The sequence below is a fragment of the Rhea americana genome, unplaced genomic scaffold, assembly GCF_003343005.1.
Source record: "Rhea americana isolate MKP2758 unplaced genomic scaffold, rheAme1 scaffold_436, whole genome shotgun sequence".
In the NCBI taxonomy this organism is placed as follows: domain Eukaryota; kingdom Metazoa; phylum Chordata; class Aves; order Rheiformes; family Rheidae; genus Rhea; species Rhea americana.
Window position 1 is genome coordinate 237,218 of NW_028186575.1, and position 16,370 is coordinate 253,587.

General features: G+C 39.2%; 2 protein-coding genes across 6 annotated transcripts in view; one reads left to right on the forward strand and one right to left on the reverse strand.

The window, feature by feature from the left end:
• The window catches only part of GALNT12 (polypeptide N-acetylgalactosaminyltransferase 12), a 45,336-nt gene extending 34,818 nt beyond the window's left edge, over nucleotides 1-10,518 (reverse strand). Inside the window, exon 1 of the mRNA XM_085315708.1 lies at nucleotides 10,039-10,518. Coding sequence (XP_085171834.1) covers nucleotides 10,039-10,400 — 362 coding nt within the window. The 5' untranslated portion in view covers nucleotides 10,401-10,518. The remainder of the gene's footprint in view (nucleotides 1-10,038) is intronic.
• A 4,460-nt stretch (nucleotides 10,519-14,978) lies between these two features.
• Nucleotides 14,979-16,370, forward strand: part of ANKS6 (ankyrin repeat and sterile alpha motif domain containing 6) — a 35,697-nt gene continuing 34,305 nt past the window's right edge. For 4 of the 5 annotated variants that reach the window (XM_085315710.1, XM_085315711.1, XM_085315709.1 and 1 more), the window contains exon 1: nucleotides 14,979-15,353. In XM_085315710.1, the coding sequence (XP_085171836.1) occupies nucleotides 15,025-15,353 (329 nt within the window). In that variant the 5' untranslated portion in view covers nucleotides 14,979-15,024. Of the gene's footprint in view, nucleotides 15,354-15,569; nucleotides 15,592-16,370 lie in introns of those variants that run through there. The other variant, XM_085315713.1, reaches the window with a different exon arrangement.

The window sequence follows — 16,370 nt, forward strand, 5'->3', positions numbered from 1 at the left end:
AAAAAAAAAAGTAGTTCCCTAAATGAACATAAGGATGCCAAGAAACTTCCAGATGAGCCAAAAGCATAAACTGTGAATTAAAGAGTGTCCTAATCTAAACCAGTTTAAAAATAATGATACTATTTATTACCTTCCCCTCCCCTTTTCTTAAAGCAGTCTATACCAGCTGTTCTGTTATGCACCAGCAAATATGTTTTAGAGATTCCTTACGCCTCCAGCTTACTGCCTGGAAGATACCAGTACTTAAGATGAAGAAGGATATACATTAGTTTCTGTATATTGTTAGATAAGAGTAGTACCAAAGCAGATAAGACATCCCTCCTATGAAAAGAGAATGCCAGCAAGTCCTCCAAAATCTACACTACCAGGAGCTGAAGAGATAAACCAGAAGTTTACTAGAAGAGCATATGTGATAGCAAATTCTGTCAGTTCAATGTATGAGCAAATAAATTCATCAAAACACCCAGAAAATGACTTCAGAAGAAAATATATTGGTTACTTATTGTATATTGAATATGTACTTACTGATCATTTAATGCTGCTATATTAGTAATAAAAAAATTCCTGTAGATTTCTTTAACAATCAGGCAATATTTAAGATATGTAACAAGAAAAATGAAATCTGAACTCAAATAAAGAATATTGCTAAAATAAAAATTCATGAGAAAAGAAAAAAGAATTAGAGTACTTTTGTAATAAATATCTTAAAATGAAGAATCAATGAGGAAAAATTATATTTGGGCAGAAGGGGAACAAAATGTTCCTCTCAAATATGAAATGAATATTACAAAATTACATACATTGTATATGATGTGTATACATACATACATATATGTATATGTACATATGTATATATGTATGTACACACAAATATAGACACATACTTATACCATCAAGCACAAAAATCCTCATCCTTCCAGGCTTTGACACATCCTGAGGCAAATCATGGCATTCACACAAGGAACTGCCACAGACCAACGGGGAGCAATGGAAGTGATTTATTTTGCCAATTTTCATGTATTAACGGCTGAAAAAGTAGTGACATTTTAATTAGTATTTTTTAAACAGAGCAACACAAGAAAACTCATTGGATAAATTCAACTGTTAGGAATACGTATTTATTTTAGTCTGTTGAGAAAAATTATGCTCAATACTGCCAAGATAACATTATTCTTATGTACCACTGTCACTTGTACCAGGTATTTTCAATTCATTCCTTGATGGAAACAGGATCCTTGCCTCTGCATTTTAGGAAAATGAAGGGAAAAAAAGGTATTAGGAGAAAATCTCCAAGAGAGCCTTCTCTGGAAAATACATCAAAAAGATGCACAGCATAATAATGTTGTATTCCATTATTTAAAAAGGGTGAAGAAATCCAAAAGGTCTAAGAGGTTTATAAGCTTAATTAYAGATTAAAGATTTCAACAAATTTGCCCAAAATTTACATGCTGGAGATAGGAAATGCAATTTGGCATAGAATGAGGTAATCACCACCCTGCTGCTGATTCACCATGTGTTTCTGCCTCCTTCACTGAGTATTACTTATATTGTACAAGAAAGTCAACGTCTTCTGGAACATATCAGAATACTCATTCCTAGATTTCTTAAGTTAAGAAAGAGGCCAAAACTATGAAAAGACATTTTATCGAATGCAGTTATGCATTAGCTCAATTGGGGAATGCAGCATGTAATTGAAGAGTATTGACTCACCACGGCTGTCTGGCACATACGTTTGGGCACTGAATTTTACCTGATACCTTCAGAGCCTGCTCGTATCTAACCTGCATGTTCCATCAGATTACCAAGGCTCACTATCTAACGCACAAAGAAAGTATTTCTCACTTTACATATAAAAACCAGAGTACATATATAAATTGATATAATAYATCATGCTTCCCTTTTAGAAAAGCTAATTGTCATGTACACACCAACCGAAAAATTTGAAACCTTTATTTTAAAAAAGAAAGAAAGAAAGAAAAAAATCCATAAAGTTATTCTGATAAAAGAAAGATTTGCAAGTTCATCTTGAAAAATATTTCCGGGACACATATTCTTTACTAGATTACTGCAAGATCACAACTGTAAGCAGGTCTCAAATACTGTTGCTAAAATTAAGACATATTTTTCCTTACAGTTTTGTATTTAAAGAAATTTCAGAGAGTTTTGCTCAATCTTTAAAAAAAAATAATCCCAGATTACAAACCTAAAGCATTTAAACTCTGGGTTAGTAATAGCCTAAGAAAATTATAAATGGGAATAAATCTCTAAAATGGAAGTATGTAGAAGTGCTGTAGATTGATAATAAAAGGCACATATATGAACATTAAGTATTAATATTTAACAAGACCTTAAAAAATACAAATATGAATCCTAACTTAAAGAGTAGCTGTCATAACTCAGCTTTTTCATCTCCCAACTTCCCTGTACAATAGCAGTCTTAGCAAAAGATCTATTCTGTGTTCACTTTTGTGGACTTCCAGATGTATTTTTATTCTGCCTGTGTCACCCAAGTATCCAAGCTTCTGCTAGGTGAATCTTTTCACTCCTATTTTGGATATTCAGAAAAGCAAATGCCTATCAGTTACAACATGTCACTAAAATGACAAGGAGGATATAAACYGATAACAGTAATGTAAAAATAAGTTTTTACCTATATTGAGAATGTATACATATACTGTCTATACTGTAAGCTACTTTAAGTTTCTGACTAAGGTGCTCTTTAATGCCACCTTTAAGATGCCTAATACTGGCCTTATCTAGGATAGGGGGTTATCTCAGGGCATTCACATTAGCCCCTAAAAGCCAGGTATCTACTTTCAGTTAATCATCAAGACTATATGTTCACAAACCCTAATCTAGACAGAGATCCACCTCATCCCCTTTAAGACATTTAGGTAGGATAGGCAAATAGWCCTTGGTAGGCTCACATCTCCCTGGTCTGTAAGAGACCACACACTTCACTATTCCATGGCTAAAGTAAGAGGAACCTACCTACTCTTGGTTCCTAGTCTTGGTTCTCTGATACATCATCGTGAACGTAGTTATTGTAACTATCAAATGCTTCACAAAAACATGATATAAACGTAAAAAATGAGATCTGCTTTTGAGGGGTAGCCAATTACTGTAACATTTCCAAGCATGCAAAACAGATGAGAGAGCACTGTCATTTCAAGTTTGATATATTCCTTCACTGCTATCATTTTCTTCTTCAACTACAGCAATTTGACTTTACTTGCTTATATTTATAAATCTTAGTTTACATATATAAATAGAAGTTATACCTAATTTCTAAGAAGGACTTGGATTTCACTGAAAAGCACTGAAGTGGGGAACGCTAAACAATGGGGCAATCTCCTTGCAGCTGCTGCTCTCCCATGACTCCTGGTCTTGCAGCCTCACTGTAAAATGCACAAGAAGGGTCCCTGCACACAGCAAAGCCAGGGAAAAGGCAGCCGGGACTGCCTCCAAACTTCCCAGGAAGTGGCAGTGGTCCTGGCCCAGCAGCAGCCTGCTTCTGTATATTCCTTGCTTCCCTTCAAACTCTCATGTTCATAGCAGATGGATGCTCCAAGAATTCTCCTGCTGAACTACAGACAGCCCAAAGGCATCATTTGTGACTTAAAAGATGGATCACAACAGCAAGAAAATACYAAAACACAACAGTTTTATCAATTTATAATAAAGCAAACATATAAATTTTTAAAATTCTAATTGAATTCAGACATGAATCTTCAAATACCTAGACAGGGAGATAGAGATAAGAATACTAATGTATGCCTTCTCATCAGTGAAAACAATTTTAAAAATGTGTTCACTGTGTACTGTCTTTCCCAGCTCTTTCTGTTACAGCCCCTACTCCAGCATACTTCATAAAATGAAAAACAAACCAATGCATGTAAAGGTCATACTCATCAAAATTCTTGGGGGGAGGAGATGATGTTATATTTTTACACTATATTTATAAATTACAGTCTAACTGAGATTATAAGGTTGACAAGTTTAATAATTTAACCTTGGAATTTACTACACTACAAAATTTTGTGTTTGTAGCTTTTATAGTAGGTTATTTATTAGAAACTAAGGAGACATCAATCAGGAAATGCCAAAACAAAATTATATGTGTGATTTTGAAGAATATTCATGTCAATTAATGAAATCACTCTATTTACTTCATTTTAAGAAGCTGTTTCTCTCTTTTAGAGATGTATCTGTACACAGAGGGAGAGAGCATGAACATGTWTGTACATCAGGCACACTACCATGAGTTAATTAAGAATGGTTGCTGACATACTTTTGTGCAAGACTTTCACCACAGCTGCAACAATGACATGGCAAGAGAAAATAACACTTTAATCTCTAAACATTATATTCTATATGCCCATTTATTTTCATTTTAAGAAAAAATATGTAATATTTTGTGAATTTTCAAAATATTTGTTAAGAATACATCTATTCATAAATTATTTAGTATTCTATAGAGGCATATATCACTTTTTTATTAGCAGGGATTTGGGAATTTCATCAAGAATGAAACCAACCCAAACTAAACACTCATCTTTATAAAGGTTAGAGGAAGTTGAGGCTCTCTACAAGACCTTAAAGAAAAAATGTCAAAAATAGTCTATTTCAAGGATATAAGCTCTTCTGAAGAACATTTGAGAGTTAAACAATGTGTAATGATGGAAAAAATGACATTTTTACAGGAGACAGGAAACAATGTATCAAAAATGGTAAAACAATAAAGTATCAAAGCAATTGTGGAAGCATTGGTGCATTCTGTATTGCCAAAAAACCCTAAGCCTGCTTATAACAAAAATAGTGCTGCAGAGGTTTTAATCCTCTACTTAACTATATGAGGAAGGAATGAGACACAGACTGTTTTGCAGTTCCAAAGCCTGTTTATAACAGCAGAGAGATCTGTCACTAATAACAAAGTAATGAATAAAAGGCATTATGATTGATATAGTTACTACGAATCAGTCTCCTCAAAATCTAGAAAACAAGCAAAAAAGAAAGAAAACAGTGGCTACAGCATTATGAAGACATTAAAAGCATACAACAGTGTTTTATGCAAAATATTTTTTCATAAATAGAAAAGGGATGCATCTTTTGGACTCTGAACAAATGCCAGAAATAGGAATGCCTACATTAAACTAGGCCATGGGTATGGATAATACAATCAGTTTTGCATTTACAGGAGAAGAACACACTGACAACTTCTGCAGACAAGCACTTCAGAGAGTTTGCATTTATTTCACAGATGGCAAAAAGTCACTTCAGTTAATTTAGCTTAGATAAGAGATAAAAGTAGAGCATATCAATGCAGTCAGTCTCATTATACTGGAGAGGAAACACAAGGTTGCCATGCCATTTGCAGTAACATTACATCAGGTTACAACCTTACACTGCCTACAGGGGCAGTTTGCACACCAAAACAAGATGCTGTCATTTTTGGAGTAGAAAATGGAGCAGAATCTTGTTGGGAGGACTATTCTGGGAATTTATTAACAAAATATGACCAGATGAGCATAGTATGCAGTTTTGTGTTTACCATGTGGAAAAAAAATAAAACAGAAGAAAACATGGCATTGAGGAAGGCCCACTCAAACCACAGAACAGATGGAAAAACATTTTCAGAAGTAGAGAAAATCTTAGCACAAGATTATTGCCCTAAACTCAAAGACAATATCTCAAAACAGAATGATACTGAAACCCAGAAAATTGCATAAAATTAAAGAACCTCTAAAACTTTTTCTACAGCTACTGCAGTAATTAYTATATAGATCCACATTATTTTTTTTCAGGTTTTTCATGGCTATTCAAAACCATTTTCTAGGTTTTGACAGAAAAGACTAACCAATCCATTTGCTTGGAAGCAGTAAAATATGGCCTAAGGCCTGATTCGGGCTTCTACTATGAAAAAGAGCATAAAATGATGAGTACATGAAAATACTGAGTTGACATAAAGGTGCCTGTCCCTGCCTTGTTCTTCTTCTAACAAGATACAGCCAAAAGACTAATGTGATTTTACAGAAACTGTCTGTGAAATAAATGCACAATGCACCCTTGTGAGAAGTATTACTCAAAAAAAAGGTAGAAAGTCTAAAGGCCCGTACAATGCTTGTGAGCAGGATTTTTTATTTTTATTATTATTTTTTTTTACAGTTCAGTAATGGAGATATACAATTCTAACCATGATTAACACTAAGAAGTTTCTGTCTGTGATGAAACACTATTATCAGTTGTTGACCTGAATTCATGACAGTTACAGGGAAGTGTAACTGTCTGAAGAAATTATAGAAGTCATCCAATACTCCAACTCTCTATTTCAACAAGAACAGGATCAGTACCCAAAATAACATAAGTCTTTTTAAAATGACTAAAGGACTTCTGAACTTTTATATCTCTATGAATATATTACTAGGAGAAACATCTGAAATTGAAAAAATGTTATAATAAAGTAAATGACATCTATATAAAATCCAGAATCAAATGTAGTGAACACATTATTAACAACACATTATTTTGGGAATTAGTTTCATTTAGACTATTATTTTCTTCCCCCACATTATTACCAGACAACAGCAGACACTTCCATATCTTTCTTCTAGTTTTTAATTAGTGAAAAATTATTGCTACCTTCCTGACCTGAAAAGCAGATCCAGGTTGTACAACATGTAACAGTAGGAAAATCTTTTGTCATCATTTCTGACAAAGCAACATCCTACATCCATAAGCAGATCACTGATGAGTATGTAAGAACACTGAGGTTAACAGGAGCAGTGGCAAGCTGGCTATCTCTCTCTCTCTCTCTCTCTTCCTTTCCTCCTATTTTCCTGTGATCTAAAATTTCAAGCCTCACCTCCATCCACAGAGAATAACATGCTGAATCAGACCAAAATCCCATAGTCTAGTATTCTGTCTCAAAGCATAGTATCTGGTAATATTTGATAAATCCTTGATGTGAGTTTTATAGTCCATCTACTGATGGACTTCCTTACACTGTATAGTAAGTGGATTTTTGGAAGAAGGAAGGGAATGAATTTGTTCCATCCACTTCATGCATCAAACAGGTATTGTGGTACCTCAGGAAGAGCAAATCAAAAGACCCCCAGTGGTTACTAGTGGTTACCTGGGTAGAGCCACTAGAACAGGGCAAAATATACAGATAGTCCCTCCGGCATGCAATACTTTTCTCCAGCAATATTTAATTCAAGGACTTTCTGAGCCCAAGGTGAGTCCTCACCCTGTTAGCCACTGTCAAAAGATTCCTCTGCCATTAACCCCTCCATTTTCCTGAAGCCTACACAAACTCTGAACTCTTAGAAAGTCCTACATCAAATACTTCTTTGTAAAGTGAAGAAAAGAACCTTTTCAAAAAGGCCATTTTTGGTCTTTACAAAAAGAACCAATCCTGATGTTGTTTTTGAACATGCAAACCAGTAGTTTCATTTGATTCCCCAGYAGAGATTCCTCAGAAGAGAACAGTTGAGCCCTCTTCACCATCTCCGTACTCCTCATGATTTTACAGGGCTTGACCATATACCTCTCTTGTTGGTCTGTGTGTCTTCCAGGCTGAATTAGTCATTTCTTTATGGAAGTCATACCATAAGCTGAATAGCACTAGGTCAACACAGATTTCTATGGCACTTCACCAGTGACCCTCCTCAAAAAAAAAAAAAAAAAAGAAAGAAAAAAAAAGAAAAAAAAATGCTTCCTGGCTTTTAACCAGTTATTTAAAAATGTAAGAAATTTCCACTTTGTTTTACAGCTGCATAGGGAACTTGTCAAAAGCCTTTGGAAATCCTAACACACTACATTCTTCTTATCCATATATTTGTTATCTCCTTCAAGAACCCGAACAGATTTGTGAGACATGATATCCTTGACAAAAAACAGGTTGACTCTTTCTCAATAGAACACACCTATCTATACATTACTAATTCAGTGCCTTACTACAGGTTCTAAATAGCTTGTCTGGAACAGATCTGAGGCTTAGTTCTCCAGTTCTCCATTTAGAACCTGATGTATTTGTCACCTTCTGGTCTTCAGGTGCCAAGTGGTTTCACGGCTCACATCTAAAAATTTAACCTCTGCATCATTTGCAGAGACAGTTGAAGTCTCCCATTACTATTTGTTTCCTACCGTTGTAATCTCTCCTTTCTACCTAATGTGGGTGAGAGATCATGAATGGCCAAGCATTACCAAACTTAAAGACTCTAAATCATATTTTTCCTCAACTTGACATATAGCCTCTAATCTTACACTGAAGTCCCAAACAATAAATTTTATATCAGTACAGGCTTGTTGATATCATTTTCATTAGTTTTTTGGCTTAGGTATCTTATACAATCTTCCTTTGTCAGAAAGGCAGTAACAATTTTATTGCAAAAATGTCTTTGGGGAGCTTTTCTACACTTGCTCTGTGAGCTGGATACAAGCTGTATTATTTCTGCTACAATTTAACTGTGTGGAAAGGCACGAAGCACTTCAATGTATCAGGAAATACTAAAGCAGTACAATGCAATCCTAATTTAGAACACAATTACCTCTGAGATTATGTTTACTCTGTCACTGATGCTTTGCAATCCTTCTGGTTTGGATAGATTTTGTCATTTCAATATTTGCTGAAACATTCAGATATTCAAATCAGAAAAGGATGTGTCATTGTAACAAGATCCATCTGCTCACTTACATTAATTTCTTCTCAAGAATCTCTCTCTCTTTCCCCTCCTCTATCACATCCTCTGCTCTACAAATATGATCTTCCTTTTCCTCCAAAATCTTGTCTGGGAGAAATGGCAGAAGTCCAAAAAATTCATTAAAATAATTTAAAATTTTGCTATAGAAATGCAACAAGAACAGTCCTTTCAGCCTGTGGTCTACAAACTGCTTCTAAGGGGAGAATGAAAGCTAAATGAGAGAAGTAAGGCTATTGTCAGGTTTAAATTTACTATAAAAAGTCCCTGCACTTCCATTGTAAATTTTTAATAGTTCCCATAAGATTCACATTTTAGATTCAGCACATATACACAGAATTGGGTGAACTACTGGACAAGTAAAACTGCAGTGAACACATGGCAGAGAGAGCCTTGCTTTCTCTTTACTACCATAAAACCTTCTGCAGTAAAATGAACAAACTGGCTGAAGCTAAGCCCAAGTGAAACAGTGAGGGACTTTGAGGAGTTCATAGCAGCCATGGCACTCTCCCCTTTGGCTGGAGACACATAATTGGTCAACTCTGTTCTAAGATTCTTCTTCTCACTGGCTGGCTCTTCGGTTAACAGGACAGCCCTTTCAGGGAATGACTGAACAACACAGAGTACACGCATTAGGCCAGAACCGACTGTACACTCAGACCTGCTGCACACCACAGACACCACAACTCCCGTGACCTGTTGTCTGCCTGAACTGGAACCATCTCATCCAACAGCACCTAATCTTATTTTAAATTTACTGATGCCAGCATCCCTGGTCAATTATCCCAGAAGCAGATTATCCAGAAACAGGTTAAGTCTCAGTTTAGAAGGTGACTGTGCACCTCTGTGGACATTTCTACAGTAAGTGAATACTCTTGCTGTCAAAACAATCTACTTTATACAGTGTGGCAGAAGAGGTTTTACTCCAAGTACAGCAAAAAGTGGAAGTTTAGGAAGCATAATGTTTGTAAAGCTGGGGCTGATTTTAAAAGTATGCTGCCTAAATTGCCCTAACCAGCGATCAATGCAGGGGACAGCAGCAGATGAAACACTGCAGTATGCCATTATTTATAAAGGTTAAACTAATGGTGATGCTAGTGCAGGAAATCGACCTCTCCCAGCTAAACACCTACCATCACCGTGTTTACCTTCCTACCCTTCAGAAGAGTAGAAGCCGGATGAAATGGCACAGGTTTGACCCCGTGATCTTAAAGGTGGCAGTCGGATGGGCGCCGCTCCCGCGCGGCCCGGCCACYCGCGGCGGCGGCAGGTAGGAGCGGCGCGGGGGCGGCCCCTGTGCGGCGGGCGGCCAGGCTCCGTGGGCAGGAGCGGTACTCACAGCGGATGCCAGCGCTCGGGCAGGCGGCGGTGCAGCGAGATGCGGTCGCTCAGGTAGATGTTGATCTGGTGGCGGTGGATGCTCTCTTCCTGGAGGCGCAGCTCGGCCGGGCTCAGCTCAAGGCGCACGGCGCGGCCCAGCTCCCCCAGCGCTCCCGGCTCCGGGGTGGGCTTCTCGTACACAGGTCTCCGCAGCCGCGCTGCGTCGGCGGGCGTCGGTGGGGCGGCGCGGGGCGGAGGGCCATGCCGCCACGCCAGGAAGCCCACGGCCGCCAGTAGCCCCAGCGCCAGCAGCGCGCCCCCACCGCGGGGCCCGCGGCCCCGCTTGCCCCAGCACATGCCGCGCCGCACACGGCTGCCCATCCCTGCGGGCAGCCGCGGACGCGGAGAAGCGCGCCCCGAGCGAACTTCGCAAAGTTTTCTCAAACCTGCACAAAGCGCATAACTGTGCTAGCACCAACCCTCACCCCTCACCCCTTCCAGGAAGCGCGCCCGGCTCTGCCGCCGGCTCCTCCCTCCCGGTGGCCCGCCCCACCGCTCGAAATATGCTCGAAAAAAAGCAAGTATCAGAGGAAAACGGTGGAGAAATATATTACAGACAGGTAGAAAATCTCCTCAAGGGAAAAAAAGGAGGATTCATCTAAGTTATAAAGTACAAAGACGCATGGGTTCACAGTCAYTTTGAATGCGCATAAAATATCATTTGCCTTGCAAAGAAACAGCTCCCTCCCTCAGCCTTGGCTGCTTATTCTCTCTTTTGTTGGCACAAGTGTAGCTGTATTTTTAGAATATTATTATTCATCTCACTGTTCTGCTAGCACCTAGGATTTTTTTAATATTTTGTTTGTGTTCAAGGTGTGGTTATTTGAGTAGCTGCATAATGTGGACAAGAAGTGAAGGAGATTAGGCCTTGCTTTTTCACCTATGTGTGCATGTTGAAGGGCAGCTGATACAGTTCTCTATGCTCCAGCATGGTTGTCTCACAGGCAGCCTTTGAGTGTAGAGAGAACTTGGGTGCAGGGTGAGTAGGCAGAGACAGAGCACATCAGGCATTTAGAGGAGAGGAAGAATACGCAGGCCTAAAAATAAAATGGCATAAAAACACTGACTTGACGACTGAGATAGAGACTGTCAACTATTTCACGGGCCTTGTATCATGATATGTTGTATCTTGAAGRACGTTGGGTAATTCTGATACGGGCAAGCCAATACAAACTGACTTTATTCAGCTGACTCTACATGCAAAGGACCTAACCTGTAGTGGTTTGCAGATCTATATCATCCATATATGTACATACATACATGCATATAAGTGTACACCTACATACCAAATATCTTGCTCAGAGGACCATATGCAAGCCACAATAGCTTAAAAATAGTAAGAAATTACATGCGAAAGGCACAGAAATACTTGTTACAGGTATATATTGTTGCATATATATAAATGTTCCCTTTAGCTAAAATAGCACATACTACAGATATTAGAATAGATACTGTACATAAAGAAAGCTATGAYTAGCAAATAGTTGTCAGAATCTATTATAACAGAACTGCTGCTCTGTACACATGTTACTGAAGGGACTGTTCAAGGTTTATAACGCTTGAAATGTGACCTATTTTTCATTCTTGTGTGGACATGGTGAATTAAAATGCAGAGTTCCAAAACAGCTTTTGAAAGTTTCAACAAAATTATGGCTTACTCAGAAAGATATAAATTAAAGAATTTCATCACAAAGTTATAGCAGATGTTTACAGTAGACAAAATGGAGACCTCTTATTTATGCCATGATCAGAATTCTGAGCCAGGAACTGAAAGAGATATTAAGYGGCAGAATTCATCTTAGTCACTCCGCACTGTAGGCACTCACTACCATTCTTTTTAGTCATTTTTTCAAGGTTATTTCTATGCCTGAAAAGATCAATGTTAATAAATATGAATCTAATGATACTGGACACATTTTTCTCTGATGATGTTTCTAATATCTGTACCCATTTTATACTCACTAAGGAAATATACAAGAGTCTTCATGCACAACACATCTTAAGAACATCAATTTTCTTTTTCTCAGAAATATGCCTTTCTTGTGATTCACATCAGTAAGGTTTTAGAGTAGAAAATAAGCCTTTTACTCCTTGAATAGCCATACAAATATGGCTTCATATTTGGGGATTTGAGATGCTATAATTTCTCCAAACTTTTGTAATGAAGATTATGACTGAGTCAAGTACCTCTAGTTTTACGGATTTCTTTGGAAAGATTTCTTTGCTAGTTGCATTTGTGCCTTTCTGAAGCTTTGGCTTAGGATGGTAGTTCTACAGTCTTTCCTATTATGTGACCCTGAATTATATCGGAAGTAGATATTTTCTCCTGTTTGATGGTATGAGGATATGTCTATTTGTATTGCATCGTATTAGCACTGTAGGAACAATAGATTTTTTTGTCCTACTATCTGGCCATTTTATAACTCTACTGGCACATTCATCATATTATACTTACTTTACAAGTTGCACAGGCAACTTTACATACCCAAATGTTTTCCTAGGCTTTGTTTTGCAAATGATGAATCCTGTCTCTTGTAGAAAGATGATTCTAGGTTTATCTTCTTTCTGTCACCTCATATTATGAATAGTTTTGATAGAGCTTACATTGGACCATTTATCTCCCTGCTRGGGTTTTGATATCACTTTCAGTGGAGACTTTTGTTAGAAAAGTTTCAGAAATTTTGGCCTTACATGTTTGGTCTTGCCTTATCTGTTCTACTTTCTTGGTGTTCCTTGCACTTTTCTTTATCTCCTTTAGTCTAAAGTCATTTTTTTCATTCTTTACTTCTTTTCTGTCATTTTAAATGATACCTATGTTAGTCTTAGTGCAATCCAACATTGACCTACCGAATGAAGCAATTTATTGAMAAAAACAATGTGTTTTCCACTGACTGTGAAAAATGCAGATGCAGTGATCTTCCAAAGGTCTAACGCACGGTCTGCACTTGAGAATCTTGAGTTTTTTCCTCCTATCTTCTTGCTTAAGAACTCCCCATTGTTGTAAACTAGTAACTAGTTTGAAAGACTTAGGTTGTTTGTTGGTGAAGAAGCCAAATCCTATATTTCCCAGAGGACTTGGTGCTGAATGACCGTAAGAGTAGCACTTGATTCATTTCCTAAGAGATTTGATTATTTTTCCTCTCTCAGTTGTATTTTGATTCTCCATCAGTGGTAGAACTCATCAAGTGATCCTACCTGTATAAATGCCTAGGATGCTGACTGAAGACAGCAGTGACCATCAGATGACAGCAGCAGAATTTAGCGTGAATAATATCCTCTCTCATTTTTGTAAACCCCAACCAATATTTTTTATTACTTTTTAATGATTTCCTTAAAACAAGAGTTGCATCTTTTGCTGTAAGGTTCCTTATTAAATGCATATCCTTTGTCTATAATTTCAATTCACTTGTAAATATGATAGCATAATCATCAGCTACATAGCATAAATTTGTATGATCAACATGTTCAACAGCTTATTTCAAAGATAAACTGGAGTGAGCCTGTCACTAATTAGAATAATAACCAAGCATGCACCTTAATATGATAAGTATGAGCAGGTTTTCTTGAATCTTAAATAAGGTATTGCAYTAACTACTCTTTCCATTCCATTTGTTCAAGCTCTGAAATCTCATATGAAGGCAATTGACTGTCCAGTTTAAGTCATTATGACAAGCTCACCATACAGCATTAATGTAAGAATGGTTGTGCTGGAGTAGGCTGACTCTACCCAGCCAAGTATCTTGCCTTAGATGATGTCCAGCATAAGCATTTTGATGCTTAAAGAAGGTATTTAACAGGATATGTATAATGGAGGAGGTATGACTGAATATTTACTCAGTTTAGCAATCTGTCATATTCTTTCTATAATAATAAATTTGCAAAGGTGTAAATTATTTTTTTTATTAGCTGTAAAGATCTAGTTCCGTCCTTCCCCAAAGAATCGGTATGAGTTGCCACAAACACAGCCAGTACTCTTACTTCTTGGAGTCTTTCTCCAGGTGTATTTTGTTGGGCCTTTGCCATGAAGATCCTGTAGGCCATGTTTGCAAGTGGATCAGAGGAAGAAAGCCACATAAAATCAAAGTTACGGAAGCCACTGTGTAAATTCAATGGCTTGAAATGGCTTAATTTTAGTGGCATTTGATGGTTTCACTGCCTTGCCTGTAACCTGTTCTAGTCCTTGCTTCCCAAACCCTCCACCATTGGTCCATTTCAGTGAGTAACATACTCTGCTATTGCAGTCACAAATTTTAACAGTGATTTGCCAGGACTAACAAGGACACAATACAATATTCTAAAATGATTGGTCAACTGTACTCAGAGTGTTATTACATTGGTGCTCTGATTTTTTCCCCTCACTTTAGCTATTGTAAATCAATATAATCTGGAAAAGATTTCAGGTTGTCTTGGTGGCTGAAGCTAGATACTTGGATTTTAAGGAGGTGCGGGCCAACAACCACCACCACGCCACAGGTCATCTGAGTCTTATGCTCAAATCCTTAAGCCAGCAGAATAGCAGGTTGGCAATGTCTGAGGGGAATATATTTTTGTTGGGGAATCACTTGGATGTAAATTGAGTTCAAAGAAAAATGCAGTAGGAGGTGGAAGCACAGGGTGAAGGATAACATAACCAGAGTGGGCCTGGCACAGAATGACTGAGCTAAACTGCAGAATTCGTGTTACAAAGTGAGGGAAAAAAAGACTATGTTGGGTGAGAATGAGTGAGCGCTATAATGAAGACTTGCTGTGGTGGCTGGGGGAAAGAACATTGCGCTACCCAGACAGAACATGTCTCCCGGCCTAGTAATGAGTAACCGCAGCACGAAGCCGAGCCCGGCCCCCTCCACCGCCTCCTCCGGCCGGGACGGCCCCTCCTCTCCGCGGCGCCCGCCCCGCGGGCGCCGAGTCCCGGAGCCACGGCGGGCCGGGCCGCGCAGCGCTCCCCATGGGGGAGTGCGGGGTGCCCGCGCCGGTGCAGCTCCTCCTCCGCGCCTGCGAGCAGGGCGACTGTGAGGCCGCCCAGCGTCTGCTGGGGCCGCCCGGCGGCGGCGCCGAGGCCGCAGGCAGCGCCGAGGGAGCGGTGGAGCCCCGTGGCGAGGGGGCGGTGGCGCCCGCCGCCCTGCCCGTGGACGGCACCGACGAGGCCGGCAACACGGGGCTGCAGTTCGCGGCGGCCGGTGGCCATGAGCAGCTGGTGCGGTTCCTGCTGCGGAAAGGGGCCTCGGTGCAGAGCCGCAACCACTACGGCTGGAGCCCGCTCATGCAGGCCGCCAGGTAGGACTAGGGCGGGCGGGCGGTGTCTCCGTCCGCCTGTGCGGCCACGGGGCAGGCTCCGCCCGGCCGGCCGCCCGGCCCGCCGCTGTGCGCCCCTCCGGCTGCCCCCGGCGGGCCGAGGGCTGGGGACCGCGGGGTTTCTGGGGGGGGGGGCCTGCCACCCTCGTAAGCGCCCATGTGCGCTGCATGAGCGAAATGCCACGTTGTGCAGGCCGATTAATACATCTGTGTTCTGAAGGTGGGTATTATGGTTGGTGRGTGTTGTGGTAGATTTAAATAGTCACCTGCCCCCTTTCCTAAAGATGACTCGGACTTGAAAATGAATYGTTAGCTGTAAATTTAAATAAATGCAGAAATTGAGCGTTAACTTCTCCACCTCCCCCCTTTTTTTTGTTTGTTTTCTCTCGCTGTGGGTGCCTGGGTTGTTAAGCTAGTGTTTAAAAATGTGGTAATCAAAGCTGTAGGTATGTTTCATTAATTCATGAGTAAAACTAAGGTGGAATTGCTGCTTCTTGAGTGTTTGAAGGTAACCTAGGCGTGAAATGCTATGCCTCTTTTTTCACTAGGTGGACATAAAACACATACATGATTTTATTTAATTTTTTTTTTAATCTACCTGTTGAGAAATTTCTGTTTTAAAGCATAATGAGGTAAATGGAAATGCTTCATTTCACTTGGCTCTTCCTTATTTCCCTAAGTGGCTCACTGGACGATATGAAAAACTATTTCTTACAATTTTAATGATAAAACTGGATATTTTTCTTTATCATAATAGTTTTGATATCACTCATTACTGAGTTACAAAAGGTTGCAGTATTGCTAATGCTTGCATTTGTGCTTATCTTTCTATATATGAATACTCTGTGGATTCTCATACATATTTTGCAAAATTGGAGGACAGAGTTTTCCTATAATAATTGAATATATGATTGAGAAATGTTTTTTGGGTTTCATAACAGATTAAAATACTTGGAAGAAAAAAAGTTGTTTGAAAGTCAGCATTCTCCGTTCAATTAA